At 41.8% G+C, this 17,335-nt stretch overlaps 2 protein-coding genes across 2 annotated transcripts in view; one reads left to right on the top strand and one right to left on the bottom strand.

Annotated features, from left to right (window-relative positions):
- Positions 1–613: 613 nt before the first annotated feature.
- Positions 614–16,849, bottom strand: igbp1 (immunoglobulin binding protein 1). Its single transcript, XM_022232729.2, has 9 exons — positions 16,583–16,849; positions 9,371–9,629; positions 7,695–7,807; positions 7,124–7,262; positions 6,295–6,474; positions 5,364–5,531; positions 4,460–4,599; positions 3,988–4,112; positions 614–2,186 (listed from the first exon to the last, which is right to left on the bottom strand). Exons 2-9 carry the CDS (start codon positions 9,491–9,493, stop codon positions 2,146–2,148), a joined length of 1,029 nt encoding a protein of 342 aa, XP_022088421.2. The 5' UTR covers positions 9,494–9,629; positions 16,583–16,849; the 3' UTR covers positions 614–2,145.
- LOC110978072 (uncharacterized) overlaps positions 13,093–17,335 on the top strand; it is a 63,482-nt gene continuing 59,239 nt past the window's right edge. Inside the window, exon 1 of the mRNA XM_087140463.1 lies at positions 13,093–13,284. Coding sequence (XP_086996589.1) covers positions 13,242–13,284 — 43 coding nt within the window. The 5' untranslated portion in view covers positions 13,093–13,241. The remainder of the gene's footprint in view (positions 13,285–17,335) is intronic.

The raw sequence follows: 17,335 nt of genomic DNA on the forward strand, positions 1-17,335 counted from the left end.
GAAACGAAAACACTCTGAAAGCCTGTCCTCAAATCATTTTGTAAATTTTTTATGAAATGTTCTTTACCAAATTCCGTAAGCAAAGTAAAGTAAAGTTGAAGTGTGTGTTAGGCAGGGCACTTCAAAAAGGTTCATGTGAGAGATTTATCACATTGAAATTCGCAGCACTGTCAGGTTGGGGGGGGCTACAGGGCCCATTGCATTCCCAGTCGGAAAATGAAAGGTCTCACCCTAAGAGAGGCCAAACAAAGAGTAACAAAAATATTTCCAAAAAGTTGGGTGCTCCTAAAAAAAAAGTTGCACCCCCCAAATGGCCCTGAATCCACCCTTGTTTCAGGTGCGTACTTCACTGCAGATATGGCAGTGGTGGCTCTTCATGGTTATACATGTATTTACGCCTCTTTGCAACATTACCAAACTTTAAAGGAACCAAAAAAAGTTGGGTAAAAATTTGTGAAACTCTATTTTGGTCTCACAAAATTAAATGTGCATATTTTGACAATGTCAGCGTCTCTTGACAGGGCCAGAGTTTTTGTGCCAAGAATTTTTCACAAGATGGATGCGAGTTCAAGAATATGTCAACTACAGTGAAAATGCACACAGAAGAACATGCTCCTAATGCATTATTTTTATTCCATTGTACATGTCATATTAAATGTAACGTCTTCAGTAGGTTTTGGTCAGTCCAAACAAATTTGTCAGATTTTAGGGTTAAAAAGAACACGATCATTAAAACAAAGACACGGCTGTGGTAAATCGACAGTTCAAGCTATATTAAGTACACATCCCAAGTTCAAGGAAAACACATTTATATTTACCACTTTGTTTCAAGACACGTAAGTGATCAAAAGTTTGAACAGGCCTCCTGACTGGTAATGCTGAGGGAACAACCAGAAATTGAGAAATTTTAGGGAAAAACTTCTTTAGCATGTTTGACCATCTGTCGTAACAAAGAAGACCAAAGATTAGAAGTAGACTTTATTCTTGAGTGAGCCATATTAGATTGAAAGTGAAGTTAACTTTTCATTTTTTTTGAAGCTGGGAGTAGAAATGCGCGCAATGAGATAAAACTTCATAGAAAATTCACACCAATTTGTGCTGATAAAAGAAATTGAAATTTGTGCCACATATTAAAAAAAAATAATGTGAAGCTTGGAATGCAAAACAGTCTGGCACTACCACATTTAAAAGATTACTTTGAACGGAACAGAATCTAAAATGGCTTTCCTTGAATAACGTCTAATTGACGAACAGGTTAGGTGGGAAATGTTTCAGCAGTTACTTAAATGGAAACCATTGCAACCCGTTAGATTTAGTGTAAAGAAATGTCGCACAGTAAGAGAAATTAGTTGCTGTTCTCACTTCTGTTATACACGTTGTACAGAACAAACCAATTCTGTCCCACACAAATCACTGCAAAGCAGAGGTTTTGAAATAAAAAGTGAAGGAAAACTTGAAGAAATTTTCTTGTAGGGGTGGGTGGCATATTATCTCATTTATTTATTATGTAGTAATAGATATACTATATGCAATGAGTAAATACACGTGTACATTTCTCAAATGAGGAGCGATGACTAATTGAAACAGGTAACAAAGATGAATAAACTGTGAAATGTTCAATTCCTCGTCTGTCGTCCTTTTTGCTCTTTCTTTTTACTCCTCTTTTGCTGATTTTAATTTTAACGTATTTTCTTTACAGTACCTTGTAGTTTCTTGGTAGTGTTAATTTCCTAAACAACATCTACACATAGTGGCTCATTTTGTGACATGATTCCGTTTTATTTGCTCTCTCCTAATACACTCTCACAAGTGGATGTTAATGACATTGACAGAAGTCGTCAAGCACAGACCTCTACAGCCGAGAAGAGAAGGCAGTTCCTTGCAAAACAAAAGCACTACATGCACAGTTACAGTAACAGCATTCAGTTCTCATGGCACAGGTGACGCTGGATTGCGAGAGTTTCTCATTCTCTTCAGTTGAAATAAAAGGGAATAAAAGCTTCACAAATATGAATGGGTTTCTACTGGAAAGTACCGGGAGATTGGATACTTTCCGTCTTCGAGGTCCTTCCCGATCAGTGGCAAGTGGGCTTCCGTATCGGTAGACACCTGTCATTTCCTCGACCCATCAATGTGGTTGGAACTTCAGCCCATGTTCTCCCGATTGCCGCAGCCACGTTTGTGAGCTGTTAAGAATCCAAGATAAGCTGATTCATCATTCGCAAAAATTTATCGAAATCGGTCAATGAGGGCAGCAGACAATTCTTGGCAAAAATGTGACCTCATAGGACGGACTCAACTTTCCAGACCAGAATACATAATTCCGGGAAGAAAGTTGATTTGTCCAAGCAATCAACCCGCAGTGCACAGTGAAAAAAATTGTTGGAACGGAATACCAACTTTGACGAAGTAGGCTAGCCTATTACCATGGACAAAAACTACCCCCCAAAACAACCAAACTGGCAAAACAGATAAAAGACTAGGAAGAAAATCTAACTTTCCCAGTAGGCAGCAGGCCCTTAAGACAAATCCCAACCCAACGTCAACCTGTTTCGCGTCACCTGGTTTTGCTCGTTGTCAATGATAATACGTGCATGTTTCACTTTAAAACAGGATTTATCAAACAAACATCAGCAAATACAGCTATCGAATAGCCAATGGTAGGACAACTACGTCTTTTCAGACAGACAAATTTTTATAATGGTGCAAGAAAAATATCATTACCAGTCAGTGTTTTGTTGCTGATCCTCTGGGTCGCCACCATGCCCGTGGCCAGTGTTGTAGTCAAGACAATCACAAGACCAGACACAAGACCAGTCACAAGTAACAGGGTGAACAATGACAAAGGATGCTTTTGTTGCAGTTCATTTGAATAGCTTGTGACTTGAATTTACACTGGAGGTCTTGTGCTGGTCTTGTGTGGTCTTGTAAATGTCTTAATTGGTCTCGACTACAAGACTGCCTGTGGCCAACGACCTCGAGTAGCCAATTCTCTTCCTGAGTGTATTCTGGTTCGAACTGACAAGGTAATATTTCTTGTGCCTCATCAGCTTCTTCAAAGTCGCTTTCGTCAAATGAATAAGACGAACTTGACAACTGATCCTTGCGATCGGAAAAAGCATGAATGCTGGATTTATCGTCGCTTGAGTCTGACATGATGGCACACGCTTGCGCTACTGCATTACGTACATGTCGACACATTGTTGTGCAACATTAAACAGTCGCCCGATAAAGGACCCTTGCCGATGACGTCACGATTCTTGGGAATTTCTTCAGACAACTTTCGGTGCCAGACGGTGGTTGTTTAGCTTTTGCTCCAAGAAGAGAGTGAAATAGGGTTGTGAAAACTATAATTTTTACATATTTCTGCGCATTTTGAAATTATGCAGATGTATATCTTGTTATATGTATGTATGCTGTATGTGTTGATGCTTGTTTTACAAGAAATCTTCCCAGCATGGCCCATCCGCTTTAAGGAGCTTCAGTTCAGCATCTGAAGGTGTCTTTCCATATGTAAGTTTTGGGGGTGCATTGCGTGAACGATGTGTCCATGCGTGTCACTTTCATGGACGCAAAAATCGACACCATTAACATAACAGGTGTGCGTTGTGTTCGGCCGTCAAAATCGCCTAGAGAGTGATCTTGACGGGTAAGCAACGCTTGGCGCAAGTGTTGACGGGCATCTGGAAAGGCGCCTTAAGGCATCTCAATCTTCAAATTTCGACCATCAAGTAGCATCAAGCCCTATGTAAAGCACATGTGAAAAAGAGACTGGACTCCAACTTCCTCAATCCTGCCGAACAAATCCTCCCAGAACTTGATAGATTTTGAAGGATTTGGAAGGCTTATAGATGAGTCAGTCTAATGTATCACATGGGTGTGTGTGGGTGGGCGATTTCGGAGGTGGCAGTGTCAATGGACGGATTTCCCTTCCCTTCACCGAGTTCCATCTTTGTCAAAGAGTCAGTGTACCAATGGTTAACTCACTGTCTTTAAAGTCATCCCATTCCCTGGCCTTCCTGAGGGCTTCTGGGTCGTCTCTCTCGATGGCTTCCTCCTTCTCTTGTTCCTTCCTCTCTGCCTCCTCCCTCTGGCTAACTGGAGTTGGGTTCCTGTGTAATGGATTTAGAGACCAGTAGATCTAAAAATGTGGTTCTACTTTTATAAAATCCAATTATTTGAATTCCAAACAGCTTCAATCCTTCAAAAGACTACATCTTTTGGTCATCATCCAGGTAGGGGAAAATTATTAGGTAAGGCTGCATTTAAGAACCCAAATTAACTGGTTTTCATTGGTGGAAACTTTGCATCTGTTAGCCTTCCAAAATGCTATATGTGGGGTGTGGATTTGGGCGAGAGCTTCAGTATTTTTGTAACAGCCAAGTCTGGCCTGAAAGTGCCGCGCTTTATCACCGATATTACCGTTACACTTTGACTTCTATGACTTTTAATAACTCACTGTGAGTTTGGAAGTATCTTCCCTTCAGTTATTTCTTTTTGGTAGAATTCTTCCAGGGTCATTGTAGGGACGCTGGGGTAGCCGGCACCAAACACCTGGGCCTGTATGGCGTCCCTCGTGAGAATGAACGGCTTCATGGGCTGTGGGGGTAGAGTGCAGCAATGAATTAAGACCACGATCACTGTGAAGCTGCAACCTGGGGGATTAGTGAACTGACTAATAACATGCAGAATGAGGTAGGCAACACCATCAGACATACTGGCCAATGTTTTGGTTGGGAGTCCATGCACAGCTGCACCTCCCAGCAAAAGAATACAAAACCGAAGGGCACATGATGAGTGTTGCTGGAACTGGGCACCCAGGCTTGGTTGTGTTTGTCATAGATTGTACACATTCCGTTGAAAATCAGCCACACCTGCTGCATGTGTTCCAGCACAGGTGTGCACTTCTTTCTTCACAATTTAATTAGCCCTTAAGAACAAGACATTATGGTTCCACAATGAAACATCTTCCCACAGAATGAGAATGTCAACGTGGTAGAGCATCATATTCGAAAAATGACTGACTCACGAGGAAAAGAACGAACCATACGATGATTCTGTGTGTTCCTGTTCTCAATCAATTTGTACAAATCATGTATGCTGGGTTTATGTTCTCAGTATGGCGAGTACAAGTGGTGAGTACGACAGTTCCATGCAGAGATTTCATGAGGCGAAGCACACAATTTTTTCCATAAACTGTGCAACATCTTGCTCATAACGAGGCAAATGTTAGGTCCCAATTGTCGTAATTCTTTGTTTTCCATACCTTGTGAAACATGGCTCTTAAAGGCCCTGCAATACAAGGTTCAAGGACCTCATTCAAGAGGGGGTTCGACTGTGTCTGTTTTTTTTTTCTTCTTCACCTGTCTGGGTTTCTCTTTTGGTGGTTCGGGCTCTGCGTTGGTACCCTGCTCTTGCCTAGACTTCATCCTAGCCATATGATGCAGTATTTCCATCTCCTGCTGGATACCGGCTAACTCCTCCAGTGCTGTGCCCACCCACTTCTTCAAGCACAGGATGTAGTACTCTCTCTATGAGACAATCCCAATTGCAAAATGATGGGCTCTTTGGAAAGTGCTGCTTGCTGGCTCACCTTACATTTTTTTCAGGGGGAGGGAGAAGGGTGGGGGGTGGGGTGTAGGGGCAGAGATAGGTTGGTGAAAGATCACTGTGTCTTTTCTGGTAACAACGCCTGACGCACAGGTTCCAGTCTCACTGAGTCCAAGTTTGGCATCATAGACTTTTAGCACCCAGAAATCAAATTTGCCGTTGGGGATTAAATAATCTTTGGAGGAATACTCAACTGTGTCAAAGTAAATGTACACAAGCAACTGGTCATTTGGCAAAGTTTTTACATCCAGTCGGCCATTTACAACACCTGATGTAATGCTGATGTATGTAAAAGGCTAAGCATTCTTTTTAATTTCAGGCAATTTTGTATAATACTGTACGTCCAATTTAAAAGTACTTGCAAAAACAATGTCATCTGGCAGTGCTGTGCCAAAGTAGTACTGTTTCTGTTTATTCTACAGTTGGATCTTGATGTAAAGGGCCCTCCAATAACACACACCATTACAAAGAGCAAATCTTATAATTCCCATTGGATTGGATTTCTAATCAAGGTTCTGGTTAAAAAAAAGGTAATTTGGCAAGTTTCAGCAATCTTGTTGTAATGAAAGTGAACAGTAATTCTATCTTGCACCCAACACTAATCCCAAAGTAAGAAGGCGGACCCAGTGACATAGCTGCCCAGAATGACCGATAAACTGGACGGACGCTGTGCTCTGCTAATACCTGCACATCTTCTGGCTTGTTTCTCATCTCAGCGTGAGCACCCAGTGCCTTCATCCTCTTCTCCATCTCCTTGGCTTCCTTGTAGCGGCGGATCTTGTCCTCTCTGTTGGCCTGCATGGCCATCAGGTCTGGCCGCCCCTTTGGTGGGTGTGGTCTGGGCTCTGGATCCTCAGGAATCTCCTGTGTCAGGGGGATACGGGCAATTGACAATTGAAACAAAAAGTAATGAGCTTAACATTAGCACTACCAGTGCAGCAAATACACTAACTTTACGTTTGTAATTTTAATGACCAATGTTGCATCTGATCTGAAAGACTTCAACAGAGGCTTAAAGGTCATGTCATCTACGGACTCATGTTTAATTAAGATTAACCTTAACAGTCCCAAATCCTCCAATTTCAATATGATTTTTACATACACCCTAGGGGGTTTAGAGTAAATTCAAGACTTTGTCAGAATCCTTCACAGAGTTCACATATATCTGGAACTTCCATAATATAAAAGAATAAAGTGATATAACAATATTCTGACATTTGTAACAACATTCACAATTCTTTGACAAACTATTCAACTGTCCTTTGTTTTCTGTCTGGAATAGCCTTTAACACCAGGATTCAGCCTTTATCTCACCATCTACATGATGTTTGCTCATTGAAAGCTGCAAAAAAAGTATGAGCCTCCAATGTTCCCGAGGCCAATGGTTTTACATATTACATGCCTCATGCAAGGACTATTTTTGCTTGTACCTGACTGCAAAAGGTTGGTGTGATAGCACCCTCGTCAGTACAGGCACTGAGACAATAAGTTAGACTGGCTAAGATGAGCTCACCTCTTCCGTCACTCCATACTGCCTGCACCGTCGGAGGAAGTCGGTGAAATACGTCTTGCTGCGCTCCACCACCGTCAACCTGTCCTCCTCGGTGACCTTGAGAGACAGACACCCTAGGAGTGCTGGCAGTAGTAAGTACCTGGGAAGAGGAGGACAAGCGTCCCTTGACAGTCAGCAACTGTACGATGTATGTGAGTAACTGCGTAAATAGAGTGCAACAACTGTTTTATCATGTGCCTGTCTTGATGGAACTTAAGGGCGATCTTAAGGGCGAATCTTTGAACATACATGTAAGTGGTTACCAGTCCCTACTTTATGCTATAGATACAATGCAGGGGGATACATGTGCGTATGTATGATATCATACAAAACTGGCTGATGTTATGTGTAATGGTGAGTGAGCCATGCATTTTTGTTACCCTGTCAGTTAATCATTTTGGGCAAATGAAAATGCAGTATTCAACACAGATGTACGGCATGTCAAAATGGATACAAACTTTCTGGCTGGAGGGTTTGGGGCCATTGTAACGACAAGGTTAATTTCAGAAAAGCTGGATTTGTTTTCACCCACCTTATATCTGTGGTTGGCAGTTCCTCAAGCTGCTCATTGGAGCTGAACAGATTCAGTTGACTGACCATCACTGTGGCTTGCTCCAGCATCTTAATGGCCTTTTGCAGGGTATCCTTAACAAGCAAATCAATCATTGTCAACTTCTGGTGGAGGAATGTTTCCGGGGAAGAATTCCACACATGGACATCACTAATTCTTCAAAGCCCAATTGCAGGCCAGTCTTCATGTATGACTGGCTTCCAGGATATGAAGTCATCCAGCAGTCCACTGTAGGATGGCTTTATATCCAGGATGTCAGTTGCGATATAATTGAGGATGCTGTGCAACTTGGCTAAATTTTTCAGTAAGTGACACATAAGTGATTACGTATCCTAAAAAGTCATACATGTATTTAACAGGGGAAATATTTAAGTTTTTAATTCGAGAACACATGAAGTTTTTCTGACCAGTTTCATGGAGTTTGTGCAAAGGGTTCCAAGTGATGTCCAGATATGGAACTCTTTCCATTTATATATCTTAAAAGAGACAAATACAAACTAACAGGTTAGTTACTGTGTAAGGTGGGTGTAACAGTCGATCTCAGTGATCACCTGATTTCTGTGTGACGGCTAAATCTGTTGGTAATTTCACCTTCAGAAGATTTTATCTCCTGTAAAATTCACAGCTGTGGAAGACTGTGCCAAAAAAGGGAAGTAAAATCTCTGTGACATCTGGAAGCTCTGTAACCTTTCAGAGTGAATTAATGCAAAATCGCTACATTGCGACAAGTCAACGGTGTTTTCACCTCGCTCTGACCTCAAGTTGCAAAAGCTCCTGGATAAATGCCTGTCCATCCTGCCATTCTGTCAGACGATTGTGCTGATTTTACGCCCAAACTATCTGTCCCAACTATAGTTGGGACTGTCCCAACTATAGTGCTGCAGTTGGGCTGGCCCAACTATTGTTGACCAATTTCTATAGAAATTTTCTCAACCTTATCCAAGTTTATGCATCTTACACCTGACAAAATTAATCTAAAATATGACACTTCATCTATGACATGACATTGTAAGCAATATGACCTTGGCACGTGCTGGACACATGCACACTGGACCTCTGTTCGGACAAAGTCCCTCATTTCCATGTGACCAGAACTTGAAGTGCTGTTCTCTGGCATTAAGAAACTGCATATCTGTCATGTAGATCTTTGATATGTGTAGTGGGGAAACACTGGTAATACTCTACCTACATTCAGTGTTGGCCATTGATGAATACCATGGTTTTCAAAACTTTTGTCAGGCTGTCAGTGTGTCAGTAATACTTATGACCAGACAGTTAAACGTCAACGACGGGCCCAGGTCCCTTATTTCACCACTACACGGACAACACTAATTAGGCCTAGGCTAGCCTATGTTGTAACTGTTATAACAGCCGTCAGAAAGGGATAACATGTTCTAAAAAGTGAAAACTAGCTAAGAAAATTCTGACGTACTTACTTAGGTTTGTTCAGTCAAGTCTCATTCCTAGGTTTGTGCACGGGGCCTTAGAACTCTTTCCATATAATGTTAGTGACCGTAGGCATGGTAGGCCTACCTCGGTCATTTGCGATTTGGCGACTTGAAACTGCCGAAATATTCTCAGCAAAAAATCTTCAAAAATGGGGTGTCAAATAGAATAGTATATTAGTAAAGCCTCACCTGATAAGATTTCGAATTTGTTGGTTTATCAACATTGTCCAGTTCTTGCTTAATTCGCCAGGAATCTTCGAAGATTTCCGACAACTTCGGAGCCTCCCTGGCGTCGTCTGCCTTTTTCTCCATTTTGAATGGCGCCCTCTACAAGGGTCATATGAAAATTAACTCCCGTCACTTGCTCACGTACCGTAAGTACGCAAGGCCGGCGACTGGCCGGCCGTTCAGTTGGACACGACTCCCGGCTCTAGCCCAGCGCACTAACCTGACGACAGTAATTGTCATTCGTTAGATACATGTATATCTGCGTTCTGTCGAAATCCATCTGCTCCGATGTAGCAAATGTACGAAATCGCTGTGGAAGTACAGTTTTTTCGCAGTATACTTTCTCAACTTCGTTTGAACGAGATATATCTTGTCCAAAGTTCGTCTGTACGAAGTATATTATCCAGTTCGTTTTTATGAGATCTGTTTTTAGGGCAATTGTTTCCATTGTTAGAAACAAAATGAATCGTTTACGAGATATCGATTTGATTACGTTTATATTTCAAGTTTCATTTTAGGCCTGTATCTCATAGAAACGAACCGGAACTTCACAAAAACAAACTTGGAAAAATCCATCTCGTTACCGGTACACAAGCAAGCAAAGAAATGAATTATTTGAAATCATAAGGATACAAATTTGATTGATCTTCGTTTTGGTGTCAGACCAGTACACTGTAATTACGCGTCATGGACGTCATAGCTGAGCTGATGAAACAGGTTTTGGACTGGGTAGGATTTCAACAACGAAATCCATACATACAATTCATTACGCCTCTTGAACACCATATTCAAAGTTGCTTTCAATCTGGGTAAATACTCACGTTACATACAAACACACTGGAAAAGCTAAAAGAATGCATTTCAGGAAGAAATGAATTCCAAACCTATAATTCTTTTTCAATCTGAGGGACAAGTCTTGTTTTGTCTGTGTCCATGCCCTGCCCCTCTCCTCGGACCATGTAACAGGATGGTGTGTTGAGGTGAAGGAACAGGACATGCTGTGCTTGAGCAGTGCGCAACGCAAAGTCACCGTTTTTATGCTTTATGCTATGAAAATAGCCACTTGTTTCTGTTTCTGCGGAAGACATTTCTATAATTTTATAAATCGAACTAAAATGGTAAATTTATTGCTTTGTCATAATTAATTCTCAAGGTTCAGCCACAAGTTGTGTCTTGTACTTGTAGTACTGCGTCTAGCAACAAAGTCACTGCCTCGTCTATTGGCAATTGACACCAAGTTTAAGCCCATCTATTTTAAAACTTTGGCCGCCAAAATATGAAATTAGAATGGTAAGCAATAACCGGCGACTAAAAATATACCTCAAAACTATGTTTGCCCGAACCTGGATCTGCCCTTTCACTGGTTCAACGTTTCGCTTCAGATTCAAAGCCCACCGGAGAGCTTCCATTCAACTGGACAGGAAACTATAAAATTGCAACGATGATGTACTTGTACTTAGAGATTCTGACAGTGGATATTTATTGCAGCTCCAATTCCTATTTGAGTGGTAAGCTCATTGTTATTCAACTTCCAATGACGCACATGCGAAGCCCAAATGCTGAATCTAGTTTATCTGAAGTGACAATGTACCGTATCGAAATGGTCAAGTTCTTTAAAGAAAATTCGAATGCCTAACCTATGCGCTTGAAGTAACTTCAATCCGCTGATACGTTTCACAGAGTAGACCCCACATATGTTACGATTTATCGTTATTTATGCTCATGTTTTTCTTTGTCACTGAACTTCCCATGTCTAAATTTGTTTCCTACCCCTTCTCTGGTGTCACCCCAATGTATCGCGAGCCTGTCAGGGGCCACTTCCTGTCCAAGGGGTTCATGGTCCTCTGCACCACCTCACGTGCCAACCGTCGGCACCACCAAGCAGCCGCGACTACGCCTGCCGTCCACCAAACAGAAAGCGATAGCAAAATTCCGCATGGACAAGTTACTCTCCAACAAGCCTCGTCTTCTGAGAAGCGACCAGGCTGTCGATTATTATCCGCTTGGGTTTGTTGCCGAGAATCCCAGCAGCATCCATGGGGAAGTTAACTACTATCTCCCCCTGGGTGTGGCGATGAAAGCCATCCCTGAAGATGACAGTACAACTATAAATGAGAATGGGTGCGATCCCCCAAATATGTCAGCGTTTAAAACAGCACCGACTCAAGGACTTTAATTGTCATCTCCGACCACGATGATACAACCCCTATAATGACAAAGATCTGCCACTTGGCGCAGCTGTGATAATGGCACTTGGTGTGCCGTCGTCTATCTCAGTTGACATTCGTTTTCAGCCACAAGAGCCTAAAATGGCAGGCGAAAGACCCCTTTCCTTTGAGATCTCAGATCAGCAGAGTGGGGCACAGACAATCAGAGCGAACACAATTTGAACCGAATAGTAGAGATAGGTCTGGTGCAGGCCGAGACAGATATTATGGCAGATGAAACAAAAACTGTTAGACAATTGCTACCCAGCATACCGTCGTGGCTGTGCCCCCACTTGGAAGCAAATCCCCTACGAGGGATGGAAACGAAGCTCGTGGGCCGGAACAGCTACCCCTCGCAGAGCTGCTTCAGCCCTGGGGAGACCAAGGAAAGAAGTCAAAGAAGAAGGAGGAGATTGCAAAGTGACTCTCTAAGTCAGGAAGAAGCCAAAATCCTTATGGGGGCCGGAGAGAATACTATTCACAAGGATCCCCTTACAGCTAACCAGAAAAATCTCCCCAATGTATATGATCTCAACCCGATTTCAGGTCAGCATGAGGACCACGTGACTGAACGTCGGCCTGATAAAGATGCGGCAAAGATGGAAGCTGGACTTGTCGATTATGTCGGAGATCGCTGTTCGACAAACGCCAACGCTGTGCAAGACCGTATAACGGGTGGAGATGACAGAAGCTACAGGCTCCACGAAGCAACCAGTGCAATCGTTGAGGAGCCATGAAGGAGTCTAGATTTGGATAGAAACGCCCGACTTTGAGGTTAAAACACAGTAAACCTAAATGACTTCAGATGAGATCGGCATCAAACAAACCTATACTGGCAATAAACGGTAATACCAAAAACATGGCTAAAATAAGTGGAACTTTGAGGAGGAATGAATGCCAAATGTGGGCCCGATGATCCCAAAACTATCGTCCTACATCTGTGAACTTGTTTTTTCAGGCTATTAGTACCGGCATATATAGATATTTGTGTGCAGACTAAAACTGGAATATGTAGAATATAAAAAATCATGGTGCTTGATAAAACTGATTTCTTTGGGGGGGGGTATGTGTATGCTTTTGTATGCATGTATATGTAAGGCTTGTAATTACAAACTTGCAAATGTCATCGAGATTTTCATACTATGCTCGACAAAATTGGCCAAGGTTATCTTTGAATTTTGTACCGAAGAGGGTGACATTGTACAACTTTATCGAAGTTCGAATATTTACTCTGCTCTTCGGTACCATGCAGTTGGTTTTTCGGGCAGATTAAAATCCGATCAAAGTACCTCGTTTACCACGATCTGCACATTACTTTACAAATTCAACAAATCTGTCCAGAGAGTAGCTAATTTGAATATTTATTTCCCACTGCTACAGTAAAGTCCAGTCAGACTGCCCCCATTAAGTTTCAAAAGTAAACAGGTTCAGGTATTTTAGAGTCCGACAAAAACGAGCTGAGTTATAGTTTTCGCTGCGGCATAAAGTTAATACCGGCTTGGCAAACGTGCCTGTGTGCGTGAGAGGCCCAGAGTGATTTGGGCAGAGCCCTACGTTCTATTTTGGATTTGTTATTTTGTTTAGGGCCTGTGTTGAGGTCCGTCTGGGCCTAAACTCTGTGAGCTATGCAGCTTTTGATTGCTGTGTTCTGTTCGCTTCTAGTTGCAGGTAAGGCCAGCTTGCCTACGACCGAAACTCCCTGAATTGTTGCTGTGATTATAAAAGTGACTTCGTTATAGAACAGCACATGTAAAGATTTTTATGCTGTCCTTCGTCATTTCATCAGCACAAATGACAATCACGCCAAAACTCGTTTGCTGTACCTTCAAAATTTTACCACGACATATAATACAATATATTATGATAAATGTATGCACTAATTTCAATCACTACAGGGACGCGCGGCATACTCTATATTTTAAAAATCTGGTGAATCACATTTCTTTTTTTCCAGATATATGTGCTTCAAATAATATCCTTAATGAGTTTTACCTGCCCAACAGGTGATTATTACTTAACTGCTCGTCCAGTTGTCGAGGAAGAAAAATTGCTATTTCACAAAGAATTTGCTTTAGAAACCCTACAAGCAAAAATTGAAATTATACTTTGTAAAATCGTGTTAAGCGATTAAACCTCTTAAAACACTCTCTTTTTTATTACGTTCAAATATGCATTTTTAATTATTGAACATGCTAAGTACTCTGGGTAATATTGTGCAATTAAAATATTGGCGTTATAGGAATTGGACGTGTAATGTTTAGCTCCTTCTGTAACATGGTTGAAAGTGACAGTGAGATTATGTTTAACTGCCAGCGGCCATCTTAGCTTCAGCCTCATGTATTTCATTGTTGTATTGCAAATGACACACACTCAGTTTAAGACATCGTTTAATACGGAGAACGTCCAGGGTAGTTTTTCGAGCACGCGATCCAGAACAAGTGACACTCAATTTTTACAGTAGGCTCAAGCAAATTGATATCGGTCAAAGGACATACGATAATTTGAATAAAATGGAAAGATATCTTTAGAATGGAAATAAATACACCACTATAATCATTTGATTAATAACAGTCAAAGAAAAATGACAAAAATGTGCACGTTTTTATTTATTTTCCAGGAATTAGACGCGTATACGTCTAGACATAATAACAAGTGATTGTGTTGAATAGCACACTTGTTTTTTGGAGTTTAAAAGATTGGATTGACTGAAAACATACTTTCGACAGAAAAATGAAAAGAAACCAAAATGTTGAAATACACGTTTAAAAGCAGTTTGGGACAAGAGAGGGGTGTATAGTCCACCCTGAGCTGAAGTGCACCCTCACCGATACCAAGTTTTCCAACCGGGTTCTTGGACGCGTTCGGCGTGCACGCGAACGTTCCCGCAGATAACCTATGGATTCCATTTCTATGTATATTCCAGACCAATCTCGACTCCATGGGCTGCGTGTGCGTTCCTTCACCAGCCCCTGGTCGTATTGAATGCGACACTAAATGACGCTGACTGGCTATTTAGGATGATATGATACATAAACGTAAAGTCAATCGCACGCGTATTTCAAAAGCTACACGCTCGCGTCCACGTATTCTCCTGCACGTCGCGCACACGTAAATGTTCGTCGCGCGTAAACACACTGACTAAAGTTCTAATTTAACTATCCCAATACAATACCAGGGGTTTGATCGCACAAGGCATGATGGGAACCAACATGGCGCGGTAAGATTCTAGACTAAATTCGTTGTGCGTACTCAGCGTGCTCGCGTCAAATTCGTATAAACTTGCGCGCCTTTGCGGTGAATGCGTACCAAACACAGACAGATAAACGCACAGACCGCCAGTCTTGCGCGTATAACCGTGATTTTGAATAGTATGGGCAAACAATGGGTGGAACGGTGGATGGCAGCGTGTTCGGTGCGCATTACGCGCAACGCACTGATATTGCCTGTATTTGTTTATATGCGCTTTCACATATGTCCACCTTTTTAGCTCTTCGATACTGCTATCTATTCTTTTCAAATGTTGCAACCGCATTGTTTTGAACCCCTATTAGCCAGATTAAGTAAATAGAGGTTTTTACAATAAAAAATGGCTTCATAGGATTTTATGGTGGAAATTCTTGAACTATGCGTAAATTCCCTATACCAAGGGGTGAATTTGCCCATAGTTTTGATTTTACTCGGGCGTTGCACAGATCACGAAAACCCCCTGTAGTTTTGAATAGGACCTGGCGGTCTATGCGTTTATATGTCTGTGGTACAAAAGGACTAGTTTTATTTCAAAATAAACCCCCTTTTATTCTTGCTCGGATAGACTTGTTTCACGAATCGGCCATGTTGAATTGAAAGCGAAGTTAACTTTGATTTGGAACCTAAGAGTAAAATGAAAACAAAATTAAATAGCAGTTGGGAACAAATTAATGCCAGTTTACGCTGAGTTTTGAAATGCTTGTTTTAAATCTTAATGTTTTAGGCATGGGCGTCGCTGGGGGGGGGGCATATTTCCATTACATAAAAAAAAATCACAAAAAAGTTAGGCTTGAAATCCAAATGCTCTGGTTTCACTCTGATTCCTCCACTGAATAAGATTTATATTTATATTTAGGGAATATGGTTTCCCGTGAACAAGGTCTATTAGCATTGGCGTACCTGATGAGTGTGTGAGGGTGCACCGCACCCCCCCACACAAACACACACAGGTGACGAATCATGCATGTGCTGTCATTTTAAAGAACATGGTTACACCCCCAAAATATTGCATTTCCATTTTGGTGTATATTGCTACACAACTTCAACTGATTACAGCAGTCCAGGAAAGTTAAGCTTAAGAGTCTTTTTGGAAACTTTGTGTGTATTTCAGACCAGGCTGAAATCAGCTACAACAGTACTTACCAAATTATTGCATTATACCATTAAAAAAAGAAACAGAAAAAAGCACTTTTAATTTTAAGTTTTTAATTAATAAGTGTGTGAAATTTTACCGAATTTACTGATCAGTGAGCATAGAAAAATTTAATCAATGTTAAACTATGCTACTCCAACTGACCCGCTTCACTGATAAATCAGGTGACATGAAACAGAATGTGAAGAATACTTGACCTTCCAGATAGTGATCATACGCCTGTTACGTCAAAATGGAGAGAAAACCCCTCGACATGTTGACCTTTTTTGTACTTTATAGTTATCGTTGGTGCCTTATCGCATGGAGTCCTCACATGCAAAGATGACAGTGGTACTTGGAGGTGTGGAACCACTTAACTCCCTACCGATAAGATTCGTGCTTGGCTCGGCAAAATACCTGTGATTCACAAGGAGATCACGCCCATACAGAGGCTTGCACGAGTAGACTCAATCGTGCCTTTAGCCTCAAAGAATAAGTGTCCAAAGAACACAAAATCTGCGACGAAACGGCTAGTTCCGTTTTGCAAAAGTTTCAAATTGGTCGCCTTCCCCCGGAAAATATACGTACCTCTCTGGATACGGCATCCCGAAGAGAGTCTCCCTCAAAGAAAACGTTCACCTTGTGGCTGTATTTTCAACTATGCTGTTTTACTGTATGATTTAAATCTATCTAATTTTGAACTCTATTAGCTTTTTATGATCTATCGAGAACCCTGTTCAGGCAATACAGGCGTTTCACAATAGTGCGCCGCCAAGAGTTTGCAACGCGTATGCCAATCACAATGCGCGAAACGTGTCGACCCCATAATAGAGATCAGAGCAAGAGGTGACAGGCCCATTTTTTTTACGTTACACCAATTTTTCCCGAACAGGCGAAATGTTGTTTGATTACGCTACAGTTTAACGCGCACGCGCACTTCAACTCAGTGCGCAATTGTACGCGTTTCACGCGCTCGCGTAAACATCCACGACATTCCAAGTTGTTCTTGCCTTATGCTGGCAATTATACTTATATTCTTTATGGTCGACCCTTTCCAAACCCACACTGTCGGTCGACAAGTCCGGACGTGTCCAACCCCTGTAAAAACATATATATAGCTCTATGGTCCAACATCGACTCTATGGGGTGCGTTCGATTAGCTTCCCTGAACACACCAGTGTTACAGTCCATCCGTGACGTCATTACATTCGGGCAGCCTCCAGAGACCCGCTCGCCAGCCGGGGTAGTGGTGGCTGACACCAGGGCAGGCACAAAGATTACGTGATGGCTAAACGCGCGCTCCCGTGTAAGTTTGACTTACACATGTAAGCTAATCGAATG

The sequence above is a fragment of the Acanthaster planci genome, linkage group LG08 (assembly GCF_054643075.1).
Source record: "Acanthaster planci isolate LZ-2023a linkage group LG08, COTS_SCS, whole genome shotgun sequence".
In the NCBI taxonomy this organism is placed as follows: domain Eukaryota; kingdom Metazoa; phylum Echinodermata; class Asteroidea; order Valvatida; family Acanthasteridae; genus Acanthaster; species Acanthaster planci.

Excerpts from the sequence above, each read along its gene's own strand:
- igbp1 (XM_022232729.2), bottom strand. The coding sequence starts at position 9,493 with ATGGAGAAAAAGGCAGACGACGCCAGGGAGGCTCCGAAGTTGTCGGAA. Across the intron at positions 6,475-7,123 it reads AGTATGGAGTGACGGAAGAG|GAGATTCCTGAGGATCCAGA; the intron begins GTGAGCTCATCT and ends CCCCTGACACAG. Across the intron at positions 4,113-4,459 it reads AAGATACTTCCAAACTCACA|GAACCCAACTCCAGTTAGCC; the intron begins GTGAGTTATTAA and ends TCCATTACACAG.